The following is a 27,977-nucleotide window of genomic DNA, read 5'->3' as shown; positions in this document are numbered from 1 at the left end:
TCCGGGCTCACTTGGCAGAAACACCCCCTGACCCTCCACCCCCCATCGCAAAATGTAATGCCCGTGAAAAGGGTAGGTGAACGCAGTGTTATATAGAACATAGTCCTGAGAGCACGGTTGAAAATTAAAACTATGTATATGGTATAAACTATGCACCAAACAGTGTGATATAAGATGAACCGGGGCATGAAATATAATATGCAATACATTGTGCACAATGACAGATTCATTGGAGAGCGCGAGATAGCACTAGCGCGTGCTATGCGATATGCGCCTTGGAGTGTAACATGCACAGGGCAGTGTTGTGTAACCTAACTAGTCTCTAAAGTTGTAATATAAAATATGTGCTGGGGAGTGTAACGTTGCATATGCACTGTGACAAAGATATGGATCCCAGATTGTAATATGTAAGGCATAGCGCTGTGCGTTATAACAGAGGGCATCGAGGAAGGCACGTTAGATGGGGCAATATAACCCGTGCAAAGGCAAGTGTGGCATGACATATTCACGGGGTGGTGTTACAGTGCAAATGGGCTAGAGAGTGTCATAGCATACGCACTAGCTGGTGGAATACAACACAGAGGTGTGTGGCACTCGGCGGGCACTGGTGGGTGTAACACAGCATTGGGCTCAGCCAGGAGCATGCTGTGACTCTCAAGTAAGGTTTGTCTCCTTTCCAGAGAGTAAAATAAAAAGTATTACACATCCGGCGGTGGATGTGTGTTTTATTAACCGTGAGGGGCGTTTCTTTTGCTGCAACAACAGTTTAGATTGACGTTGCTAGTAGAGTACATCAGAAACAAGGTCAACTGATATCATTCACCATACAACAAGTGTAGGAGCTAGTTCTCGTGCAAATGTATGGTGATTTCCTCGTCAATGTTATGCCCTTTTGGATAGTGGTTCCTAACTCAATGATGTACCTAGATTCTCACTTCCTTCGTTGCAGCTCCCTCTATGTCAGGTTCCTACTTGTTCAATGATGAAATATTGCAGTTTGGCGCTATCTGAGTAGTGATGTGTCTCAAGATGTCTGGCCATAGGGTAATATTAATCCCTGTTGGTAATAGCCCTCATGTGCTCCAAAACTCGCCTTGTGGCCATTTGCGTGGTACTGCCAATGAAGCGGTGATTGCACAGACACTCTCAGGCATAAACTACAAAAGAGGAACTGCATGTGAGGAATTGGCAGATTTGTATTGAGACATTGCTGTTGTTGTTGAGGTACATCTTTCTCAAGCTTTGAAGTGTCCTCATGGGAAAAAAACTTGCAAATGAATGCCTCTGTCCTCAATGGTGGTGATATCACTGTGCACCAAAGTGTCTATCATACTACGTCCCCTTCTGTAGGTGATATGTGGTCTGTCTGGGATCGTGGTACCAATGACGGGATCTTTCCTCAGCATCTCCCAGTTCCTGACCAGGATTTTCTGAATATCCTTTGAGCTACCATTGTAGGTTAGAATGACCCTTGTTATGCCATCAGTGTCATTCTTAGCTTCTTTACTTTCTTCTTTCTCTAAGATGGTAGCCGTGCTCACAGTTTTCACCTTGTCTACTACCCTACGGAGGACCCACCTGAGATACCCTCTCTCAGCAAATCTTGAGATCATGATGTTTTGTTCAATCAAAAAGGATTGCTTTGAACTGCAATTCCGCTTGACTCTTAGAAGTTACCCATAGGAAATACTCCACTTGAGCCTGTTGGAGTGACTGCTCAAGGCATAGAGCAAACTATTCCCAGCTGTTGATTTTCTGAACAGGCTCGTATGTACGGAATGGTTTCTGATTTCCACCTTGATATCGAGGAACTCAACTGCTTCGTCCTGATATTGCTGGTGAGTACCAGATTGCACTTATTGTGATTCAATCTCTCTATAAAGTCAGTTACTTCGACAGCTGTCCCCCTCCATACCAGGAAGAGGTCATCTATGTACATCAGCCATAGAATAACCTTGCCGACATCATCGCTGATCCTAGTATCTTTTCTTATCGCCTCTTCCCAGGCCCCTAGGAACAAGTTCGCAAAGCTCGGAGCGCAACATGTCCCCATGGCGGTTCCGAGGATCTGTCTGTATATTTCACCATTGAAAAGAAAAAAGTTGTTGTGAAGACAAAACCAGATCATGTCAATGATCATGTCCGTGAGTTCAAGATATTTCACTGATCTTTTAGACAGATATTTTTTGGAAGCAGGAATGCCACATTTTTGCTCAATGATGGTATGTAATGAGCACGCATCCATGGTGATAAGTAAAAAATCTTTCTGCCTCTTCACCCCTTGGTTTTTGATAAGGAAATCCTTAGTGTCTTTCACAAAGGATGGTAAAAGATCTACTTGATCTTTCAGGAAGTGGTCAACATATCTAGATACGTTCTCTAATGCACTGCCCCTAAAGGACACTATGGGCTGGCCCGGGGGATTGGTAAGATCCTTGTGGATTTTAGGGAGAAGGTATAGAACTGGGAGTTTGGGAAAATCTTTCTTTAAAAAGCAATATTCCCCCCATTCCAGCAGGCCTTTGTCCATCCAATCCATAAGCTTGTTCCAGATGTCGAGAATGCTCTTGGTATACTCAGTCTTGTTGGTAAGGGCATGAAATATGGGGTCATTAGGTTGACGGACAGCTTCTGCTATGTACATGTCCCTGCTCATGATCACCACATTCCCCCCTTATCAGCAGGCCTTATGACAATAGAGCTGTTGGTGGCTAGATTGGTAATGGCATTATTTTGCGCAACTGTGAGATTGTAAGGTAGTGGCACTGATTTTTTAAACCATGCTCTCTTTTTGAATTTCAACAGTTGGTCAGGAACATTATCCTGAAAAGTGTCAATGTTATCATGCGGCATATTAGGTTTAGATTTAGTCACTGCCGCTTTATCATAACTGATCTCTCAATGTATGATACATGTCATTGCTAGTGTCCAACCCTCCACTTTCCAGTTCATGTAATGTATATAGGGTATATATATACACAAACACTTTCAAATATGAACAAATGATGCTACGATGCCAGCGCTACCAAATTAACTATTGCAGATATGTGGTGTTTTTCGAGGCCTGCACAAAGTTTGGGTTTGGAGAATTTCTCTGGATTTCTGGCCCTGCTTATGTGCCACTTGCTGTGCGGTGTAATTTTTTGGTGCAGTTTAAGTTTTTTGACAAAGGTAACCATCTTTAAATTAGTCAGTTTTTTCCCAACCATTATATTAATTTACCCTTAATTAATAGCTTACTTCAAAAAATGCATAGATGGAAAAGTAAAGGGAGTCTTGCACTTATTCTGGCTCACATCGACATCAATCAACAGGAGAGCGCTCACTCCCTGTCGATTAGGTACGAGCTGATACCTATTTGTATCCCACTAAATGTGATACATTTACAAGTTAAACAAACAGCATACAGCTCCATGAGTGAAGCCATCATTTGCCCCTAATTCCGATGAGTTCACGTAGTGTGCTGTCTCAGGGCAGAGTTATATAAATGGGTACACATTGGTGACCCCGATCTACTGGAGACAGATGGCTCTGATGGCCACATGATCCTGTAAGCGCAGTCACCTAGTCCATGAATTCCAAATGGGACTCAAGCAGGAGTCCTGGTTTTGTTCACCTTTCTAATCAAGGGTACTATTACTCCTCCAATAATTAGCTGGTTCTAGGCCTGGCCCCTGCCAACTGCTCTCTATTTAACGTATCGTGTCAGTTTTCCTACATCCAAGCCTGAAATTCACTTTAACTCCGTTAGTTTCACAGTCAACCACAATTTGGGACTGGTTATGTAGAGGGGCAAATTTGCATCCCATTCCCTGCGCAAAATTTTAGCCAGTCCAATCTGCCGGAAATTTCTGGGGAGACAGAAAAAACTCGTGGGAAATAGGTGCATTGTTGGTTATTTCACGCGTAATTTCCCACTTTCCAAATGTCAGCTCAGAATATGAGGTGTTTTTCTCATCCAGTACATACCACACCCAGGATATTGGTATATACTTATTATTATTATTATTTATTTTTTTATAAAGCGCATAGTCACCCGGAGGTATCCCAGCGCTAGAGAACCCTAAAACAGAAAAAAGCCTGAGAGCCGAGGCTGAGTTTCACGGGGAGGGCGCAGGAACTAGGGAAACAGATGTGTCTTTAATAGCTTCCTGAAACGCAGATATTGAGGTTCAAGACGTAGTTCACGAGGAAGAGAGTTCCAGAGACGGGCCGCTTGTACCGAGAAGCGTCTTCCTCCTGAACGGACTTTCCTAAATCTTGGGGTGCTGATGAAATTTTCTGCGTTGGAACGGAGGGATCTAGTGGCTATGTAAGGGGTGATAAAATTGCAGAGGACTGGGGGGCCTTGGTTGTGCAAAGTTTTATGCACCAGACACAGGGCTTTAAATTGGATTCTCTCCCTTATGGGGAGCCAGTGCAGGAGTTTGAGAGCGGGTTTGGCCGATGATCTGGCCGGGGTGTTGGTTATAATCCGGGCAGCCGTGTTCTGGATTCTCTGCAGTTTATTCAGAGTTGCTTCCGGTGCGCCCAAATAAATCGCGTTACTATAGTCTAGTCTTGATATTATAAGACCTTGGACTAGTAATTTTTGCGATTTAGGAGGAAGAAGAGGCAGGACTTTCCTCAAGGACTTTAGAAGACCAAAGCAGGTCCCTACGACCTTCTTTGCTTGCGGGGCGAATGAGAGTTCAGAGTCTATCCATACACCCAGACTTTTCACCTCAGTCTTTGGGTCTGGGGGAGGACCTAGACAGGTTGGCCACATGTCCAGGGGGAGTGAGGTTCCTTTTGGGCCAAGTAAGAGGACCTCAGTTTTTGTCCCGTTTAGCTTTAGGGCTGATCTATTCATCCAATGATGGACCTGCGTGAGGCAGTTGAAGAGATCAGCTTTCTGTTGTTTGGGGTGGGACAGAGACACCACTAATTGTGTGTCGTCAGCATAGCTGACGACACTCACTCCGAAAGGGGTGATAACTTCCTCCAATGTGGACATATAGATATTAAATAATGTGGGGCTCAGGGAGGAGCCCTGAGGCACACCACATTGGAGGGGCATTTCGGAGGATCGGGCGTTCTTCTCCCAGATCTGATATGATCGTTGTGTCAGGAAGGATGAAAGCCAGGATAAGGCTGTACCTTCCACTCCAACTCTTGCCAGTCGTTCGATAAGGAGTTGGTGGTCAACGGTATCGAACGCTGCGCTAAGGTCGAGGAGGATCACTGCCACTGATCCTCCCCCGTCCAATAGCGTTCTAGCTTCCTCTACCGCCGCCAGGAGGGCGATGTCCGTGCCCTGTCCTGGTCGGAAGCCCGTCTGGGAGTTTTTAAGTTTGTTATTGGCCTCTAGGAACTGCGAGAGTTTCCTGTTGACAAGTTTTTCCGCGATCTTACTAACTCCTGGGAGTAAGGAAATGGGCCTGTAGTTCGCCAAGTTCTCAGGGTCAAGCGCAGGTTTCTTCAGTAAGGCTTTTACCACAGCCTTCTTCCAGCTCGGGGGTACAACTCCCTGTTGGAGTGAGGTATTAATCAGATGAGTGAGGGAGGGGGCGATAGAAGGGGCTACCTCCTTAAGGATCCGAAGAGGAGCGGGATCTCTGGGGGAACCGGTCTTCATTGAGTTGAGCGTCGTCCGTACTTCGTCTATAGTGACCTGGCCCCACGTGGACAGACTAGTAGAAGAAGTCGCACATGGGAGAGCAATTTCTCCCCTCGGGCTCGAGGGAGGAATTGAGTCCAGGATTAGACGAATTTTGTCCTGGAAGAAGTTGGCCAATTGTTGGCATTTCTCCTGGTCGGCTTTGGGGTCGGAAGGCGGTCCTCGTCCTTGTTCTAGAGGTTTTGAGAGCTCTTTAAGGATAGCGTATGCTTCCTTCCCGGAGCATCCCGCCTTCTCTATCCTCTCCTGAAAAAACACGCTTTTGGTTTTGCGAATAGCGGTTTTATAGGTTAGAAGAGAAATAGAGTAGATATTTTTATTGGTTCCTGATTTATTGCGTCTCCATGAGCGTTCGGTTTTTTTACACTCTTGGCGTAGGGCTTTAAGCTCTGGCGTGTACCATGAAGCGGGGGGTATCCTTTTAGGCTGTTTAAAGGAGGTGATTTTTGGAAGTGTAGTGTCAAGAGACGACGTGATCCAATCACTGAATTGTTTGTCGGCCGTATTAGAGTCAGAGGAGAGCTCGGGAATGGAGTCTGCAAGAGAAAGGGCCCATTTCTCAGGTGATAGTTTGTGCCATTGGCGGTCGGTAACCTGGGTTTTAGGGGTTAGGTGAATAGGTATGGGAGTTGCCCAGGAGAAAGGGACCAGGAAATGGTCTGTCCATGGAAGGGTCACAGGTGAGTTGGTGGTCACCGTTGCTATATTGGTGAAGATGGGATCCAATAGGTGGCCCTTCTCATGGGTGGGCTCGTTGTTCACTAGACGTACCTTTAGAGATGTGAGGTCCTGTCTAATGTCCGAGGCTACTCGATCCATCGGGTCTAGGAAGTGGAGATTCAGATCACCTAATAAAAAGAAGTTGGAGGTGGATGAAGCTAATTGGGAAATGGATTCAATTATGGCATTGCTGAAGTTGCCTGGCGCCCCAGGGGGACGATAGGTCAGAAGCCCTGCCAGGGTGAGGGCTGGAGAGATTTGGATGGAGAACTGGCCGCACTCACAGTCCTCCATGTCAGCGTTAGTCATCCTACAGATGAATTGTTCCCTGTGAATTATGGCTACCCCACCTCCTTTCCCTTTAGGTCTATTTAGAGCTTGACAGAGGTAACCTGTAGGGAGGGCTGTGACAACGTCCGGGTCGGTGTAGTCAGAAAGCCATGTTTCGGTTAAAAACAACAGGTCAAGATCCTGATTCTGAATTAAGAGATTTACTTCGGTGGCGTGTTTAGGGAGAGAACGGCAGTTGAGGAGTCCTGATTTCAGGGCAGGTATGGCAGATTTAGGGGGGGGAATCGGATTGCAGTGTGGGCAGGTCGAGAAGGCCTTCTCTGCACTGAACGTGTGGTAGCAGGCCAGGATGATTTTAGGACGTAGGGCGTATAATGTATCAGCCGTATACATCACTCGATCCTGAGGGTCACCTGGCAGAGTAACGGGGCCAAGGGCCGTCCGGGTCCGGACGGGCCCAGACGGGCTTGCCTTTGGCGCGCCTTCGGCGCGCTGACGGCGTGCCCGCTGCGCCCGTCCGCTGCGCGTCCGGTGATTACACATTTTTATAGGGCAGAGGAGGGGCGGGTGGGCGTGGCCTCAGGTAGGCGTGTCCTTGCTTCCTCGCCGTGAGTGGCGGCGGGAAAGTGCTTTCCTGGGTATGATCGTTGCAGCGAAGGAGTCGCTGTTTAAGCGTGACTCTAGCCCGCTCTGACTGCTTGCCGGGTGAGTGCGCTTTTTTAAAATGCAATTTATCAGCGTGGTGACATAGAAATAGACAACAGTGACAGTTTTTAAAATATCGGCGGTCTCCCGGCTTCCGCCTCAGGAGTTTTCAAGGTTCTGTTTGGTTGGCGCTGCCAGTCGCGTATTTATGCTGAGGGGAGTGGGCGTGGCCTCAGGTAGGCGTGTCCTTGCTTCCTCGCCGTGAGTGGCGGCGGGAAAGTGCTTTCCTGGGTATGATCGTTGCAGCGAAGGAGTCGCTGTTTAAGCGTGACTCTAGCCCGCTCTGACTGCTTGCCGGGTGAGTGCGCTTTTTTAAAATGCAATTTATCAGCGTGGTGACATAGAAATAGACAACAGTGACAGTTTTTAAAATATCGGCGGTCTCCCGGCTTCCGCCTCAGGAGTTTTCAAGGTTCTGTTTGGTTGGCGCTGCCAGTCGCGTATTTATGCTGAGGGGAGTGGGCGTGGCCTCAGGTAGGCGTGTCCTTGCTTCCTCGCCGTGAGTGGCGGCGGGAAAGTGCTTTCCTGGGTATGATCGTTGCAGCGAAGGAGTCGCTGTTTAAGCGTGACTCTAGCCCGCTCTGACTGCTTGCCGGGTGAGTGCGCTTTTTTAAAATGCAATTTATCAGCGTGGTGACATAGAAATAGACAACAGTGACAGTTTTTAAAATATCGGCGGTCTCCCGGCTTCCGCCTCAGGAGTTTTCCGCCTCAGGAGTTTTCAAGGTTCCTTGTTCCTTTGACACCACTCCCCATTCTGGCATGCTCACAATCAGATGTTTATGTTCGCTACTTGTTCTAAGAGAAGTTAGCAGATAAACATCGAGTCATCAAAACATTTCCAGCTGCAGTCTCCCTGACATACACCTCCTTTTGCATTATTATAATCAAAAGATGCGTGCAGAAGAAATGCAAGAGACGGGACACCGGTGCCCTGCTAGCGTTGTGTCTTTTCTCTGTGCTATGTATGATTTACACAAAAATGTTCGTCAGGGTCAGCATATTCTCCCCCATGCTGTTTTAAAAGATTTATTTTATTTCGGTATTTGGCTTGTAGCAAGCAAAGTGCTAATAATCTTATGTGCTCCCATCTTATTCTGATTTTCGTGGGCACTCTTCCCTGCGCTGTTTTTTCCCATTAGCACTTTGTCAGCTCTCGCCCTGCGTCAGGGAACAATGGCTCTGATGAGTTTTTGCCCATGTTTAATTTTCCTTATCCTTACCGCAGTTATCATTCAATTTTCGACTATTGTGCTGAGAGCGCTCTGAGTCATTCTTGTGAGGGGAGAAATGCATGTTAAAATTTAGCAATATAGTCAGTGTAATAAATTCCTTTCTTGCTTCTTTGGCAGACATATTGCCTTCCTCGCAGCTCTCGAACAGCTGCTGACAAACACCGCCCGTTCCTCATTTTTCTAATTCTGTATCAAATTGAGCAATCTTGTCACAATGTCCCTTTGATTTGGTTTCTTGTTTTGCGATGCATGGGCGAGCGGTTTCCTTCCGTGAGTGCGTCCTATTTATACGCGAGCCCCTCAGGGGACCCGAGTCCTTGCATTTTCATGGCTCCCACGGATAGTAATTGAAGATGCAACTCTGATTTCTGCAGCAGCTCAGGTAGCTCAAGGGATTGTTGCTTTTTATGAAATATAGTAATTGGTCACATTTGTCTGCGCCATTGCTCTCCTCTGGCTAAATACGACATGTCTGAATGCAGGTTTGGCATAGAGACACAATGTGCAGCGCTGTGCAACTGCAACGTTTTACGAAACCTTACTTGCAATTTGTACGGGCCCATTTCTTAACATAGCCTGAGAATTCATTATTCAGCTGGAAAATGTTGCCTAGTTCATCAAAGCGTGTGACTGCTCTATTGCAAGCAATGTTGAGTCCCTGACTTTAGTTTAAATACTTAAACAACTGGGGACTAGATTTATCAATATTTGGCGCAACGCAGCCTACCAAGACAACTTGCTACGTTGCGACAAATGGAGAGAGGAGTAATGGCCATCATTACTTAGCATAAGGCATGTTCCTGCTCTCTCTCTGCGCTGGTGCATTTGTAGCTGCCAAGCGCCAACGCAGGTAGCCTTGCTCCATGGTGCAAGGTGGCTCTGCTGGCATAGTAAATCTAACTTAAGGGCTTGTGTTGTCTTGCGTCTCCATGAGCATTGCAACGGAGATGTAAGCCCTTAATAAATCTGGGCCTAGGATGTTACTCACCTGTATGGATCATTGGTGAGAAAAACACAGCTTGGGTCACAGTTCACTCTAGGCGGTCAATGCCCCTGAGTATTTCAAGCAAAGTTTTACATTTTGCTGTTATAAAAGATTCCTGGGATCAGAAGGTAAATACTTGTTGGCATTCCCAATATATCTAAGGAAAAAGGCAAGGCAGGGGTAAATCCCTTTCCAATGATAGTGAGTGCCCTTCTGGAATATCTGCAGCACGTTCAGGAGCTTCTTACTTTTATGAAGGCAATAAAATCCACTTTCATAGGCAGCTTTCCTAATGCCATGGGTAGAAGCCTGTCACCCCGTTGTAGGGTTTTGGTGCTTTCTAAATTGAATCACTAACTCCACAGGAAATAGAATATCACCGGATCCCCACCATAATAAACAAAGAAAGCATGGATGGTTACTGTTGGACCTGACATCCAAGGTGTGGTTTTCGCCCCACCTTTTTGCTTTCTCTCCTTCTGTTTTTGTTGACTTCGTATTTGCTGGACTACTAATTGTTAACCATTACTAAATTGCTTGTGCTCTCTCCCTAAAACATTTGAACATTGGCTTTCACCCAATTGGCACATTTAATTTACGTGTAAGTTCCTAATAAAGTGGTACTACACGACCCAGAGCCTGTAAAATAATCTATTGGGCATGCAGCACTAAATTTGCCACCCATTTAGGTGGCCTTTTAAACTTGTCTCAGGTCTGCCATTGCAGCCTGTGTGCTCAGTTTAGGCTGCGATTTTGACCAGACAAAATAAACTTTTTGCCAGGCCCAAACCTACATATATGTCACTCCTAAGATAGCCCATATCCAGCCAATAGGGCAGGGGATAGTTTATTTAAAAAGGTGAACATGTGCTATTAACTTGACCAATTAAATCAATCAGTGAAAAAAAGATGTTTACGGTTATGTCTGCTTTATATTCCACTTATCCAATTCGAGGGTTCATGAAACAAATCAATTAATCATATGTCAATACAGCCTTTGCTCTATGAGTAAAGAAACAATTGAACATGTTCTTTACATTTGCACTAAATTGCGTGACATTCAGAAAGTGTTTTTAAAATCACTTTTTAGATTATAGAGAATGAAAACACTTAAGGATGCAATCAAATTGTAAGGGGAGTTAGGGAAAATAATTGAGTGTGTGCTGAAATTCATGGCTATTATGAAAGAGTGTTTTCAGCATGCAATCTGACCTTATCAATGTTTGATACTATCGCACAACTTTGTGTTTGTCATATTAATGTTGGATTATTTTTTAAACTGACGAGATTCTTATCAATAAGTAATGGTTTTAATTATTCGTTCACTAGTCTGGTGTATTTACACGATCATTCGTTTGTTATGTTCTGTCTTTTATCTGTGTGTATTATTGTAAATCATTTTAAGAAATCTAAACAATAATCTATTTCCTACCTACAATCTCTAATTAGTGTAGCATGAGCGACTGTTTGGCAGTGAATAACAGCCTTTGGCAGTTCTTTAGCTGTACAGACACAACCCGTTTAATATGTTAATACAGTCACTGCACATGAAAGCATTTCCGGATAAGTTGGTGGACAACATGACAGCATAAGTCATTACTGTTTGTGGTACCTGGGCCCAGTTTTTTGGCAGCTGTTTATGTCGCGTATGCGTTTCTTTTCGGTGTTCTTTGGATGAGGGCCTGTTTTTCTGCTTGTACATAAGGATATGTCTATGCACACACTAGAAATCAAGGGATCTACTTGTAATGCTGCTGCCAGTGAAATCACATTAGAAATCTCAGATTTAGGTTTGTGTGTGGCTGGAATTATGTGTTAGAGCTGGGTGGGGGTGGGGGGGACTGTGAAAGAAGCAGGTTCTTCAGTGCTCCTGACGTTTTGTCAGCTATCCTGAAAAGTCCATTCCTGAGAATATTCCAGTCCAGTGATTGCTTAAAATCCAATTCATGTCCCACTGCTTTCTCTTCTTAATCGTCACATAGAGGGCCCAGCTCCCATATTCACAGCACAAGATGATTGCATCTGCCATTCGTACAGCAGAGAGACTAGACGAGAGACAGACTCTTTGCCTTGCAGGTGAATTGAAAGAAAGAACAGAGGGGTCTGTGTGAGAAGGAAGGTATATTGGGTAGTTCAGTTAGTAGTGCAGTTTGAGCAGATATAATCAAACATGTTCAGGATAAATATACTACACCATTAGGTGTCATGAAGAATCCACAAGATACATGCTATAATGTTTGCTAACTCGGTCAAGTCTCCTGCATCAAAACATGAGGGTCAGGGAAGGTACATTTTAGTCATCTGCAGGGTGGATTTAATGCAATGATATAAATGCGTTCTGTTGTTATTGGAATATGGTGCAGATCATTCCATAAGAGGAATATTGGTTAACACAGTTCTAAGCCTGTACATTTTTTTTTATGTCACTGGAACATTGTGAAAATAAGTGGTAATATGTGTAGTTTTATGAAAGAAATTGGCAAAAAATCAGTGAGGGCAAAAAATATAAATTGTAAAACGAAATGATGTTAATTTCTTCAAATGTTTTCTGTAAAAACTTCTATTGTATATAACATTGTGCCAGACGTCTGCTACATAAGTAAGATACATAAACAGTGCTTAATTTGAGGCAGTGGTTTCCGGTGCTCAGCACTGGCAATTAATTGTCAACACTGGCACTTATGACTGACTGCCACATGATGGCACTCTTTGCCTAATGTAGAAAAGAATGGAACATTGGTTGTTTATGTATTCAATATACACTAAAAATGACTTATACCTGACGCCCAAACGATTGTTGCTTTGGGGGCCTGGAATAGTCTGAATTGTCACACTAGTAGGAGTATGATGGTTAGTAGTTGTGTTGGTATAGTCATTAGCAGTGCTGCCAGGGATAATCCGTGGTGAAGACTGCAGTGTTATCCTGACCAGGACCAAGGACTTATTTTTATTACAAATTAATCACTGATAATACACAATGAGTTTTCAAATATTTAGAAAGCAGAATGGTTGTTCAAATAGTTCTGGGCCAGCCTTGTTTACAGTGATTCACAAACCAATTGAAGACCCAAATGTGTTTTATGCTGCAATTCATCGGTGAGTCTTTTTCAGACAGTGTGAAAGTAAACACATACGAAGAAACAAAATTCAGTTTTATTTTATTAATTTATTCATAGTGTTTTATAAAGCATGAGCATGAACATGACCATCACGGTTTCAGTGTGCTGTACACAGAGAGCTGATGTGGGTGACAGTACAGTAAAGATATTTGTCACTTAAGATACGCAGAACCTAGAGTTCAAAGAGCAAGGTATAAAGCAATTGTAGACAGTATCGAATAAGGTGAATGACAGTTGTAGAAGTGTTCGCCTGTATATAGTTCGAAGAGCAAGGCATAACGCAATAGTATACAATATCGAGGAGGGTGGATGACAGTTTCCAAAGAGTTCTCTCATGACACATGTTTTTCTAGTAGTAAGGCTTTGGCGTCCTTCTTGAACAGCCTGAATGAAGTAATCGCTCTTGTGGAGCAAGAAGAAGTTTTTTTATTTTTGGAGCAGATCCAGCAAAAGTGCGACCTTGAGTTTTCCTTTTTTTTAATCTGGCTGGTTCAAATATAAGAAATTTAGTACTACTGAAGTCCTGATAGCTTGATCCTGTTCACCGTATATTTTGGGTCTGAATTGTGTGGCTTTGTGTGTTATGCATGCAATTTTCAGTTCAATCCTAGTTTCAACTGGGAGCCATTTGAGGGCTTTGAGTGATGGGGAGATGCCATTGTAACAACAAGTGCCTGTTCAAAGTCTTGCTGCTGCATTTATTGTTGATTTCATTGAGGCTAGGCTGGCTTTCGGTAGACCTATAAGCGTAGCATTCCCATAGTCTATTCTTGAGAGCACAAGAGATTGAACCGCCTCTTTGAGGTCTCGCAGTGTTATGTAGGGTTTTAGTTTTCTTAGAATCTGCAGATGTGGGTTTGTGCTTCTGGATGTAGCTTGTATGTGAGCTTGCATGTTTAGATTTGAGTCTATAGGGATGCCTAGTGATTTCTTGGAGTCTCAGAAGGTTGGGGTGCAGTTTAGCAAGTTGAGGTTTTGAGACCATAATTGAGGTTGTTGGGGACTGAGGGATAAGGAAAAAATAATGATTTTTTTTTTTGCGGATTTAATTTCAGATGGTTGCAGGCCAGCTAGTCTTGAGTTTTCTTCAGAGTATCTTCTAGTCTATGGATATCCTCTTGAGAGGACAGTTTAATGTATAGTTGAGTTTTATCCACATATATGTGATACAAGATTTTTGATTGTATCAGGATTTTCAGTGAGAGGTTCAATGTAAAGATTGAAGAGCATTGGTGAAATTGAAGATCTTTGCAGAACACACCCGTCAATGTCTGCTACATCGGATGGAGTGCTACCTATTTTGACTCTTTGTTGTCGTTTTTGCAAAAAGGAGGTGAACCATTTCAGGATGGCAGCTGCAAGACCCATTCTGAGTTCAAGAGTTTCTCTGAGGCATTCGTGGCTGACCACGTCGAACGCCTCAGGTAAATCCAGAGGTATTAGGGGACAGGATTCGTTTTGGTCTACTGGTGGTTGTATCATCTGAGATGTTAAGTATGGCTACCTCAGTGTTGTGTCCAGGTCTGAACCCAGACTGGTGTTTGTCTAATAGGTCAGAATTCTTTATATGTTCACATCTGATCATGGGCACATTTTTCTATCAATTTAGCCAGGAAAGGCAAACTGGATACCGGTCCAAAGTTGTTCAAGTCATTCTGGTCAGTGCCCAGCTTTTTTAGTTGGTGGGATACTTGGCCCATGTTCAGGCTTTCAGGGAGGGATCCTTGTTGGAGAGATTAATTGACTATTTTGTCAAAAGGGGGTAATAGATTGGTGGATCTCTTTTAGTAGGTGGTGGGAATGGGATCGTCAGAATGCCAGATGTGCTATCCCATAAACAAATAAATAGTATGTAACAAAAACAGAACAAGAGCATTTGACAATATTAACAGAGTTCAGTGACATGCAAGGGATGGCATCTTGCAATATTGAGCTCACTGAGAAACGCTCAAAAGAAATCTTTCTTAATTTATAAGCTTGCCTGAATGGTGTTCCGAATAAATTGGTAATAAATATCATTTATTTTTTTGTAACGTTTGCTATGAAATCCATTCTTGGATATGAGCTTCAAAGTGATGGTTATTATATTTCTTACCTTGGTCCAATATTGCTATAGCTGATAATGACAATATCTTTGAAGATAGGAAGGGTAGATAGTATCTCACGATGGAAAGAAGTGGATCGCCATCAATGGTCACAATATTGTGTACAGTATGTGCCACTGCAGTCTTCATATAGAGGGGTGCTATAGAGTATACTGGAATAAAATACCTATATATATATATATCCAGCTCGCTTTCCGTCTCGCCCCTTCACTCGCGGTCGGGTGCTCTCAGTGCGGTGACGGATACCGCGCACAGTCAAAGCTCCGGGTACAAAGGCACCAGCACTCACGGGAACAGTGTCCAAGTTTATTCACAGGACTAGCTTACAGCAAAACGCGTTTCGGCTATCGCCTTCGTCAATTGCCAGAGGCGTCGGCTTTCAACGGACATAAGTACTTCGTTTGTAACATAAACATCAACATAGGACTTACTTCAGTCCGAATTGGCAGCCATTATTAAACGTGCAAACGTTATGCTTATTTACAATGCAATTCTTGCCCTGAATGGGCCTTCGTGCTAATTAACATTATACCCTGAATGGGTTTTCACCTGCCATATGTTAAAAAACAATTTAAGTAATACATTATAACAGAGAGCAGATACCAATGCATATACATTTCAACTATAGGTGGACAGCCAACTCTTCCCCACTGTTCAGGCCAAGTGGCATTTTGGTCTGAATGTCAATGATGTATCTGGATTCGAGTCTTCTTAGTTGTAACTGTCTGTCACCCCCTCTAACATTTAATGGTACATGGTCCAAACAAAAGAAGCTCAAGAGATCCCTGTTGCTCTGATGAAAAGATTCAAAGTGTCTCGCCACTGGATACGACACATCTTTGTTATTGATGGCCCTCATGTGTTCTAAAATGCGTACCTTAGTTGGGTGAATAGTGCTCCCTATGTAGTGTAAGCCACAGGGGCAAACCAGACAGTAAACTGGGAAACTAGTGTTGCAATTCATTAGCTTATTGATCTTTTTAGGATGTTGTAGACCTGGAACTTTATAGTGAGTGGTCTTCCTGCTATTTCTACAGGCCCTGCATTTTAAACATGGATAAAATCCTGTTATTTTTCCAAAAGGTGGTGTTATCCTCTCTTTACTACAGTGGCTCTGTACTAGGTCATCACGTAACGTTCTCGCTCTCCTGAATGTCAACAATGGTGCTTTAGGCATATCTCTGCCTATAACTGGATCAGTTTCCAGAATGTGCCAATTCCTTCTAAATATCTTTCTGATGACCTGGGCATCTTCAGAATAATCAATAATTATCCTGAATTTGTTGTCATTCTCTTTCACTGGTCTAGTGATGTGATCCTCATCTTTGATCAAGTCAGATCTAGACTTGACTTCTGCTTTTTTGATTGCTTCACTAAGGATGTCTTGATGATAACCTCTCAACCTGAACCTGTTCATGCTTTCTCTTGCTGCCACTTGATAATCATTATCTAAAGAACAATTTTGCTTGATCCTAAGGAGTTCACCGTAAGGGATGCTACTTATAGTCTTTTCAAAATGGCAACTTCGGGCATGTAATACGGAATTTCCCGCGGTCGGTTTTCTATGCAGGCGAGTGCACAGTCTACCTTCCATGGGGAACACCACTAGATCCAAGTAATTCACACATTTTTTGCTAATCTCTCCTGTGAATTTGAGGTTTAAATCATTGTTGTTAAGTATTCCGACAAAATCACTCGCCATTTGTTCGGTACCCTTAAAAACAATGAACAAGTCATCAATGTATCTTGTCCAACTAATGACTTTCTGAGTCCAATATACGTTGGTCCCCGCCCAGGTCACCTGCTCCTCCCACCAGCCCACGAACAAGTTCGCGTAGCTGGGGGCGAAGCAGGTTCCCATCGCGGTACCGCGTATCTGTTTAAACAAGACATCCTGAAACAGAAAAATATTATTACACAAGCAAAATCTCACGAACTCAATCATCATCATATTGTGTTCTACCAGATTGATTGATCGGTTGTTTAAAAAATACTGGACAGCCTGAATTCCTTGATCATGGTTAATGCTAGTGTACAGACTAGATATGTCGAGGGTCATCATCACATAGTCATCTTCCCAATGTACATTCTGCACTCGTTTAAAAAAATCCTTAGTATCCTTAATGTAGGAAGTGAGCTTGGTGACAGGTTCAGACAAAAAGAAATCTACAAACTTAGACATGTGTTCAGTTAAACTCCCTAATGAGGAAACAATAGGGCGACCAGGGGGGTTAACAGGATCTTTATGCAGTTTAGGAAGGTGGTAAAATGTAGGTATTTTCGGATGCTTGCATTCTAAAAAAACGTATTCTTCTTTGGATAGCATCCCTTTATGATACCACTTGTTCAAAAGTGAAGCAATCAAAAAAGCAGAAGTCAAGTCTAGATCTGACTTGATCAAAGATGAGGATCACATCACTAGACCAGTGAAAGAGAATGACAACACATTCAGGATAATTATTGATTATTCTGAAGATGCCCAGGTCATCAGAAAGATATTTAGAAGGAATTGGCACATTCTGGAAACTGACCCAGTTATAGGCAGAGATATGCCTAAAGCACCATTGTTGACATTCAGGAGAGCAAGAACGTTACGTGATGACCTAGTACAGAGCCACTGTAGTAAAGAGAGGATAACACCACCTTTTGGAAAAATAACAGGATTTTATCCGTGTTTAAAATGCAGGGCCTGTAGAAATAGCAGGAAGACCACTCACTATAAAGTTCCAGGTCTACAACATCCTAAAAAGATCAATAAGCTAATGAATTGCAACACTAGTTTCCCAGTTTACTGTCTGGTCTGCCCCTGTGGCTTACGCTACATAGGGAGCACTATTCACCCAACTAAGGTACGCATTTTAGAACACATGAGGGCCATCAATAACAAAGATGTGTCGTATCCAGTGGCGAGACACTTTGAATCTTTTCATCAGAGCAACAGGGATCTGTTGAGCTTCTTTTGTTTGGACCATGTACCATTAAATGTTAGAGGGGGTGACAGACAGTTACAACTAAGAAGACTCGAATCCAGATACATCATTGACATTCAGACCAAAATGCCACTTGGCCTGAACAGTGGGGAAGAGTTGGCTGTCCACCTATAGTTGAAATGTATATGCATTGGTAGCTGCTCTCTGTTATAATGTATTACTTAAATTGTTTTTTAACATATGGCAGGTTAAAACCCATTCAGGGTATAATGTTAATTAGCACGAAGGCCCATTCAGGGCAAGAATTGCATTGTAAATAAGCATAACGTTTGCACGTTTAATAATGGCTGCCAATTCGGACTGAAGTAAGTCCTATGTTGATGTTTATGTTACAAATGAAGTACTTATGTCCGTTGAAAGCCGACGCCTCTGGCAATTGACGAAGGCGATAGCCGAAACGCGTTTTGCTGTAAGCTAGTCCTGTGAATAAACGTGGACACTGTTCCCGTGAGTGCTGGTGCCTTTGTACCCGGATATATATATATATATATATATATATATATATATATATATATATATATATATATATATATATATATATATATATATATATATATATATATATATATACCTGGAAAAATACAAGGCACTATACTTAAATATAGGTAGTAAATTCATCTGAAACAGTCTAGCTTGAGCTTTTCTTGTTGTTATAATTCCATGTGAGTATGTGGATCGTGTTGCTGCTGCCTATGGCAGCAATAAGGGAGGTCGACTTAATAATGTCCTCCATGCCTCGCAATGAAATTCATATGGAATAGTCTAGCTGGACCTTCCACACTCTATGAGACTTGTAAAATATTGCACTGATTGAACCAATTAAGAGCAGGGACCTCTTGCTTAGACCTCTTAAACTGTATCATAAACAATAACAGTACTATTCCTACTGCAAGCAGAATCTTAATTAGCGTTGTTACTGAGATTACCACCCTGGTTATCAATGATGCTGACAGTAATAATCCCATAAATTAGCCCGTGGCCTACAATAATATTGTCAAGATTCCACTTAGAGTATTTCATAATTGCAATTTTGTGTTTTTTAGGTGAAAACAGATGACAGACTGGTAAAAACAGACTTTGGCCTGCTTTTTCTAAAGCTCCACCGAATGGATGCGGGAATCTATTTCTGTCAAGCTGTTGAACATAACTTTGTTCACACCATCAGGAAGATCACTCTTGAGGTTCTGGAGGAAGATCGTTTGGAGGAAATGTTTCACAAAGAGGAGGATGAGGAATCATCTCATCGCCAGCCCTGCACAGTTCAGAGCAGCATCTCACAGGCCTCCAAGCCTTGGTACAAGGATTTCCTACAGCTCATCGGATACAGTAATTTTCAGAGGGTTGAGGAATATTGCGAAAAAGTGTGGTGCACAGACAAGAAAAGGAGGAAGCTGAAAATGTTGCCTTCAAAATGGAAGTATGTTAATCCGCAAGAGAAGAAAGCACGGACCAGGTCGGAGCATTACCGTCTACCAAGACATACTTTGTCCTTATAAGGGAACTCTCTCTCTCCCTGCTCTTCGAAATATGTACTATTCGGACCAGTGTAATCAACAAACTGATGAGTGCCGGCGTTCTCTGGTACCAAGAGCAGAAACTCAAATGTACATTCTAGCATCCATTTTAATTATTCTCTAGAGTTATGTCGTATCTAACCAAATAGCTGCTGAATGCCTACCCTTTTTTTTTGTACACTGTCTTTAGTTACTCCCTAATGTTAACTCACATCAGGTCTTTATGGACAAATTGTTCCCCAAAAGTGAACATGTATATAAAATATTATTTTTGTTATTAAAAGTTCTACATTATGGTGGATACATTCTTTTGGAAAAGCTTAAACAAGTCCTAGACATATGTAAAAGAACGTTTTCTTCATCGAAGTCTTTTCTGTTTCATTTGTTAATATGCAAAACGTTTAGCAAATTGTTTTTATTTCAAACGTTGTTCACGATTAACATTTATATTCAATTTTAAAGAGCTCACACGTTGTGGGGAACTTACTTGATCATTTTTGTGTGTTTGGGTGTTGAAGCTTTTTATATACGAAATAATGCTCTGTACAGAAACACATCTCTCCCGGAATATTTCAGTAATTTATGAACCCGGGCACTATAAATGTTTTTTTTCTTCTTCTTTTTAAGTATATCATTTAATAACTAGAGTAAATATTGAAGCATGTCTGCTTTCCCAGGTCACTAATTCACAGTTTACTAAACATTTGGGGGCAGATTTACAATAACTGGCGCATCCCTGCATATCAGCAGGGATGCGCCAGTTATTGTACATCACGGCTCCGCCACCATGGATGCGCCGCATTTACAATGCAGCGCACCATGGGGCAAAAACGGACAGATGCGTGACGCATCTGTGCCGTAAATGCAGCGCATTGCTGGAGTTGTGTCGCAAGCGCGACACAGCTCCAGCGAGGCTCTGTGGTGCCCTATCTGCACAATGCTGCGTCAATCCTTACGCCTGCTTAAAGCAGGCGCAGGGTTTTGACGCAGCATGGGCTCAAAAGTGACTGAGTGAAATCTTGTAGATTTCACTCAGCCACTTTTAGGAGGCGTTCCTGCGACGGAACGCCCCCCCTGCACAGGAACGCCTGCTTCTGGCGCAGGGCTTTACAACGTGACGCATCTCCCAGATGCGTCACGTTGTAAATACCCCGCAGCATGGCGCTGGTTTAGCGCCGCCGCTGCGTCACAAAAGTGACGCAACGGCGGAGTAAAAGAGGCGCAAGGGGCTTGTAAATCTGCCCCTTGGTCTATGGTCTATAAAGATATCTATCGAAGTCATGCCATACACGTCAGGTCCAAATAAAACAGGGATGTCGAGAAGATCCAAAAAGCGTCCCCTGGTGGTGCCATCTTGCTATTGGACACAGTAGAGGCTTCCTGATACGAGCCCGTAGTGCAACAAGTTTCCTATCAAAATACATCTCATTAAACATTCCTCTGTAAACTTTTTGCGCGATGTTCACTAATTCTTTTCCTATATACCTTGACTAAGATGAAATATGCAATTTGCTTGCACACAGTGTCTGAACACACACATTTTTTATAATGAATACCAAAACAACTTTAGCAGATTTGACATTGAAATGTTAGTTTGCTCTAATGAGTTGCAAGTAATGAAGAAGTCCGGATATGAACAAACTTTGATAACGCAGAGGGTGACTTGGAATATGGAAAAGAGATCTCTAATTCTGCTCGATATCTGCCTGGAAACAAAAACGCCTTCCAAATTATTGAAATGCATCCGGTCCAAATGGGCTTGTATCTCAGCAAACATAAAAGGAAACATGAGGTCGCTTTGGATTAATGTCAAAATTATACAATATGATTGCAGCTAGTTATGCTGCACCACTGTATGTAACGCGTTGATAACAAAAGAAAAAGTTTTATTGTATTCTGGTGTACTTTGTAAGAATTTGCATGGCGAATTTGCAGGCATCATCCTAACACAATGCACTTAAAGAAATGGTTGTAATATCTAACAAGAACCTCAACAGCAAGAGAGGGGTCCCCCTAAACCAAAGGGACAGGACTCCAATATGACAATAAGTCAAAGCAACAATTCCCTTGGTTAATGTTCAAACACACTATCAATAACTTATGCCACATTCATGCCAAGCATACTGCTGTCGCCAGAAAATATCACCTGTTCATTAAAACCAATATATAAATGTACAAATATTTTATTCAGTAAATTCCAATAAAACAGATCATATAAAATACATGAAGTAAAAACACATCAAATATAGCACCGTAGCTTTGCTTCCAATATGGAAAATAACATACACAGAATCATATAATCATATATGTACAATACATTATGGGAGAATATATTTAGACATTAGAGTTTTGTCATTTATAACACTAATGCCAGCAATAATTCCATGGTCAAACCATCATTATGCACTATTCCTTTCTTGACCAGGAAAGATTCGATTTAGTGCAATTGTTGTAGCAATCTATCCTGGACAACAAAGGAATAGTACATAAGAACCTACGGTGCTTAATTTGATGTGTTTTTACTTCATGTATTTTAAATGATCTTTTTTATTGGAATTTACTGAACAAAATATTTGTACATTTATATATTGGCTTTGGTGAAGAGGTGACATTTTCTGGTAACAACATTATGCTTGGCATGAATGTGGCATAAGTTATTGATAGTGTATTTGAACATTCCTTCCTCCTAATTAATCAAATAAACATCTCACTGAAGAACAGGGGCCAGCTTCGATCAGTAAGCAGCCGTTACAACGACTTTGCGTTGTACATCGCGAAGTCATTACTACACATTTTTTTAGAACGCATGGTCATTTACCACGCATGCCTTTACAATAAATTTTGTTGTAAAGGTATGTATGGTAAATGTCCATGCATTCTAAAAGAGAAGACGTGAAGCCGGAACCACGAGAAGTGAGAGGTAAGGGCATTGGGCTTGGGGTATTTTTTTCCTTAGAGTTTAGGGTAGTGCAGTGGTGTTTGGGTAGTGTAGGGGGTCGTACTGGGGGTAGTGTTTTAGGGTTTAGGGTAGTGCAGTGGTGTTTGGGTAGTGTAGGGGTTCGTGCAGGGGTAGTGTTTTAGGGTTTAGGGTAGTGCAGTAGTGTAGGGGGTCATGCTGGGGGTAGTGTTTTAGGGTTTAGGGTGGTGCAGTGGTGTAAGGGTAGTGTAGGGGGTCATGCTGGGGTAGTGTTTTAGGGCTTAGGGTAGTGCAGTGGTGTTTGAGTAGTGTAGAGGGTCATGCTGGTGGTAGTGTTTTAGGGTTTAGGGAAGTGCAGTGGTGTTTGTGTACTGTAGGCGGTCATGCTGGGGGTAGTGTTTTATGGTTTATGGTAGTGCAGTGGTGTTTGGGTAGTGTAGGGGGGTGTGCTGGGGTAGATTTAGGGTTTAGGGTAGTGCAGTGGTGTTTGGGTAGTGAAGGGAGTCGTGCTGGGGTAGTGTTTAAGGGTTTAGGGTAGTGCAGTGGTGTTTGTGTAGTATAGGGGTTTCTGCTGGGGGTAGTGTTTTAGGGTTTATGGTAGTGCAGTGGTGTTTGGGTAGTGTAGGGGTAGTGCTGGGGTAGTGTTTTAGGGTTTAGGGTAGTGCAGTGGTGTTTGTGTAGTGTAGGGGGTAGTGCTGGGGGTAGTGTTTTAGGGTTTAGGGTAGTGCAGTGGTATTTGTGTAGTGTAGGGGGTAGTGTTTTAGGGTTTAGGGTAGTGCAGCGGTGTTTGTGTACTGTAGGGGGTCGTGCTGGGTTCTAGTGTTTTAGGGTTTAGGGTAGTGCAGTGGTGTTTGTGTAGTGTAAGGGGTCGTGTTTTAGGGTGTAGGGTTGTGTAGTGGTGTTTGGGTAGTGAAGGGGGTCATGGTGGGGGTAGTGTTTTAGGGTTTAGGGTAGTGCAGTTGTGTTTAGGTAGTGAAGGAGGTCATGCTGGGGGTAGTGTTTTAGGGTTTAGGGTAGTGCAGTGGTGTTTGTGTGGTGTAGGGGTCATGCTGGGGGTAGTTTTAGTGTTTAGGGTAGTGCAGTGGTGTTTGTGTCGTGTAGGGGTAGTGTTTTAGGGTTTAAGGCAGTGCAGTGGTGTTTGTGTAGTGAAGGGGGTCATGCTGGGGGTAGTGTGTTAGGGTTTAGGGTAGTGCAGTGGTGTTTGCGTAGTGTAGGGGGTTGTGCTGGGGGTAGATTTAGGGTTTAGAGTAGTGCAGTGGTGTTTGGGTAGTGTAGGGAGTCGTCCTGGTGGTAGTGTTTTAGGGTTTAGGTTAGTGCAGTTATGTTTGGGTAGTGTAGGGAGTCGTGCTGGGGGTAGTGTTTTAGGGTTTAGGGTAGTGCAGTGGTGTTTGGGTAGTGGAGGGGGTAGTGTTTTAGGGTTTAGGGTAGTGCACCCAACCAGCCACAATATCCATGGACAAAGGGGATCCTGACTCTTTTGAACGCTCCACCAATTGAATAATGTTGTTCAAGGGCCCTACCACGTCCAAGACCAAATCAATTCCTTTCTTGGGATCCCTCATATACTTGAAGAAAAAGGTACATAGTTTCTCATCAATTTCAGGCGTGTGTGCCACCTTCCCCTTCAGTGAGGGCCTGGGGCACTCTCCCCTCATCCTATTCCTGACCTCCCTTTCGAGGGGTTGATGGATTTTCTCCACCACATACTACATTGGGTAGGCTCGAACATGTCCGAGGTGACCAGTCCCCAACCCGGGACTGAGAGGAGTGGGACTCTGGATGCCAGGGACGCCCGAGTCCTTTTCCTTATCGGAGGAGAAATCGTCCTCCGATACACCCTCTCAGGGAATCCCGCCATCAGGGTCTACAATAGTGGTGACAGCGTCGCAATTTTCTCCGGACCCCTCCTCCTCCCGGCAGGGTGCATGTTCTAGCGTTCGCGCATTCTTGAGGAAGGTCTCCGTAAGTTTATCAAATCCTTCCAAGTGCCCCGCGTTATGCTTAACGGCCCTTTTATTCCCCATCTGGGAGCTACTGGGGCCCGTCACCACCTGATCTGGGTCACTGAACACCCCAGGGATGCTTTTCGCCAGCTTATTAACCTGATCCCTAAGAGGAGCCAGCGCCCTAGAAATAGCCAGAGAGAGGGCTTGGTCCACTGCTGGAGGGAGAAGTTGGGGGGCCATTCCTCCTCAACTTCCTGGTAGGAGGAGTAAAAATGGTCTTCTGGAGAAGACATAATAGCAGAGGGTGTGAGCACAGAACAAATGCCCTTAAAATCCATAAGGCAGCCCCCTCGCCATTGCTCCAACAGCTGGGCTTTCCCCAAAACTGTTATAAGAATAGACAGAGGCACAATACCAATTACCACCACCAGGTGGTGCTGGTCACTAACGTGGCTGTGTGGGGAAATCACCGCGTAGCAGTCTCAAAATTAGGCGAAGGTTGGTCGGGAATCAAGCTGACACTAAAGGAGTGACCGGATTCCAAAACGCGCATAAAGACCAGCGGGAGCGCTCGACGGAGCTGCCTTGCTTGGACCAGATGCACCTGACAGGATCTCACCGCACGCAGAGAGCACAGCGGGAGAAACTGAGAGGGGGAGAATGCTCTCCGGAAAGAGCCTGCTGCGCAGGGATTATGAAACAATACCAAGGCAATAATGCTAATAACGTGCACAAGAAACCGCTATACAAACAGCAACAATGTCAGATTAAGCCAAGAATGTAAGGAATGCATTTAACTGACGAGCAGTGAAGAAAGAGGAAGCGGAAGGGACGTCACGATGTTATATATGATGGACTATAGTTGCCTACCCCCCTAATGGTTCATGGGTTGTGTAGTCTTTTGTTTAATGATTGTTGTGTTACGTTTTCTTTGAACTGCTATGCAAATAAGGTGAGGAAAGATATGCATAATCCTCGCCTCTGTCTTGCCATAGAATTCATTAAACTTTATTCGATCTGATTTAGAAACATAGCTCATAAAAGTGTACATAAAAACAGTAAATCCTCTTTCCTAATACAATACAGTGAGAATTAATTAAAACCAGTAGGTAAAAATGGGTGTTACAAAGCCCGGTTCAGAGCAACTTCAGGTTAACAGAATCGTAAAGTTCAATGTTTCGCAAGATCAATCTCATGTACTTCGTGCAAAATACGTAATAAGGGGTCCAAGTAAGATGTAAAGCTCCAATACCTGACCAGTCTGCACAATATAAAACTGCAGAAAAACAAAAAATACAAAGTGTTTTGCACACTTCTGTCATTGGTCTATATGTGGGGTACATCTGGGTGATATTTGTGCTACATTTGGTAGAATTATTTGTTATGACGTTTCCTAATTTCCTCATTTACTGCAGTCTCCTCAGTAGGAAATGCTTTCAGTTTTTTACTTTGATTCCATCAAGAAGGCATTCAGATGTGTCACACATTTGCCATAAATTCAGAATGTTGGCACTCTAGTTGTTCATTAGATCACTGTATAAAGCTACTGCTCACCAGGGAGTTAACTGGAAGTCTACTGCTGGAATTGCAAGTGATTGTTTCAGTCTGCATGTAAGAAATTTCTACTGAAATAGAAGAGGATTTGAGATCTCACTTATAACATGCCCTAAATTTTCTTTCTGCAGCACTAACCATAATTTCTATGGCAAAATGAACCCCTAATTCTGTTCCTTTTTAAATTAAATGTTTTAAGTTTTACCAGTTTATTCCAATCAAGATGGCTTCCAGGTGTGCCATAATTATTTTCCTAAGTAAGACTGTCAGCTCTCTAGTTGTTCTTTAGAACACTCTGGGAAGCTGCAGTAGAACACAAAGGCATTAACTGACAGGCTGCTCCTATTGAAATATAACAGGAAGATATTTGAGATCTCACTCAAAACATGTCCTAATTTTTCTTTCTACAGCACTAAACATAATTTCTATGACAAAATGAACCCCCTCATTTTGTTCCTTTTTAAATTAAATGTTTTAAGAGTTACCAGTTTATTCCAATCAAGATGGCTTCAGGTGTGCCATCATTTTGTCATAAGTAAGACTGTTAACGCTCTAGTTGTTCCTTAGAACACTCCAGGAAGCTGCAGTAGAACACAAAGGCATCAACTGACAGGCTGCTCCTGTTGAAATATAACAGGAAGATATGTGAGATCACACTTGAAACATGTCCTAATTTTTCTCTACAGCGCTAACCATAATTTCTATGACAAAATGAACCCCCTCATTTTGTTCCTTTTTAAATTAAATCTTTCAAGAGTTACCAGTTTATTCCAATCAAGATGGCTTCTGGTGTGCCACCATTTTGTCATAAGTAAGACTGTTAGCGCTCTAGTTGTTCTGTAGAACACTCTGGGAAGCTGCAGTAGATCACAAAGGCGTCAACTGACAGGCTGCTACTGTTGAAATATAGCAGGAAGATATTTGAGATCACACTTGAAACATGTCCTAATTTTTCTTTCTACAACACTAACCATAATTACTATGACAAAATGAACCCCATCATTTTGTTCCTTTTTAAATTAAATGTTTTCAGTGTTACCAGTTTATTCCAATCAAGATGGCTTCAGGTGTACCATACGTTTGTCATAAGTAAGGCTGTTAGCGCTCTAGTTGTTCTTTAGAACACTCTGGGAAGCTGCAGTAGGATATAAAGGCATCAACAGACAGGTTGCTCCTTGAAATATAACAGGAAGATATTTGAGACTAACCAAACCATCTATGACAAAATGAACCCCCTCATTTTGTTACTTTTTAAATTAAATGTTTTAAGAGTTACCAGTTTATTCCAATCAAGATGCCTTCAGGTGTGCCCTACTTTGTGCCATACGTCTGTCATAAGTAAGGCTGTTAGAGCTCTAGTTGTTCTTTAGAACACTCTGGGAAGCTGCAGTAGAACACAAAGGCATCAACTGACAGGCTGCTCCTGTTGAAATATAAGAGGAAGACATTTGAGATCACACTTGAAACATGTCCTAATTTTTCTTTCTACAGCACTAACCATAATTTCTATGAAAAAATCAACCCCATCATGTTGTTCCTTTTTAAATTAAATGTTTTAAATGTTACCAGTTCATTCCAGTCAAGATGGCTTCAGGTGTGCCATACGTTTGTCATAAGTAAGGCTGTTAGCGCTCTAGTTGTCCTTTAGAACACTCTGGGAAGCTGCAGTAGAATATAAAGGCATCAACTGACAGGCTGCTCCTGTTGAAATATAGCAGGAAGATATTTGAGATCACACTTGAAACATGTCCTAATTTTTCTTTCTACAGCACTAACCATAATTTCTATGACAAAATGAACCCCATCATTTTGTTCCTTTTTAAATTAAATGTTTTCAGTGTTACCAGTTTATTCCAATCATGATGGCTACAGGTGTGCCCTACTTTGTGCCATACTTCTGTCATAAGTAAGGCTGTTAGAGCTCTAGTTGTTCTTTAGAACACTCTGGGAAGCTGCAGTAGAACACAAAGGCATCAATTGACAGGCTGCTCCTGTTGAAATATAACAGGAAGACATTTGAGATCACACTTGAAACATGTCCTAATTTTTCTTTCTACAGCACTAACCATAATTTCTATGACAAAATCAACCCCATCATGTTGTTCCTTTTTAAATAAATTTTTTTAAGTGTTACCAGTTCATTCCAATCAAGATGGCTTCAGGTGTGCCATACGTTTGTCCTAAGTAAGGCTGTTAGCGCTCTAGTTGTCATTTAGAACACTCTGGGAAGCTGCAGT

The 27,977-nt window shown here is 42.8% G+C and overlaps 1 protein-coding gene across 1 annotated transcript in view; it reads left to right on the top strand.

Moving 5' to 3' along the window:
* The window catches only part of SEMA3E (semaphorin 3E), a 612,412-nt gene extending 592,598 nt beyond the window's left edge, over nucleotides 1-19,814 (top strand). Inside the window, exon 17 of the mRNA XM_085652902.1 lies at nucleotides 18,853-19,814. Within this exon, the coding sequence (XP_085509028.1) occupies nucleotides 18,853-19,305 (453 nt within the window). The 3' untranslated portion in view covers nucleotides 19,306-19,814. The remainder of the gene's footprint in view (nucleotides 1-18,852) is intronic.
* The last annotated feature ends 8,163 nt before the right edge of the window (nucleotides 19,815-27,977 follow it).

Source organism: Triturus cristatus, chromosome 4_1 (assembly GCF_964204655.1).
Source record: "Triturus cristatus chromosome 4_1, aTriCri1.1, whole genome shotgun sequence".
In the NCBI taxonomy this organism is placed as follows: domain Eukaryota; kingdom Metazoa; phylum Chordata; class Amphibia; order Caudata; family Salamandridae; genus Triturus; species Triturus cristatus.
Note: the sequence above shows the minus strand (reverse complement) of the source record. Positions and strands in the feature narration are given on the sequence as shown.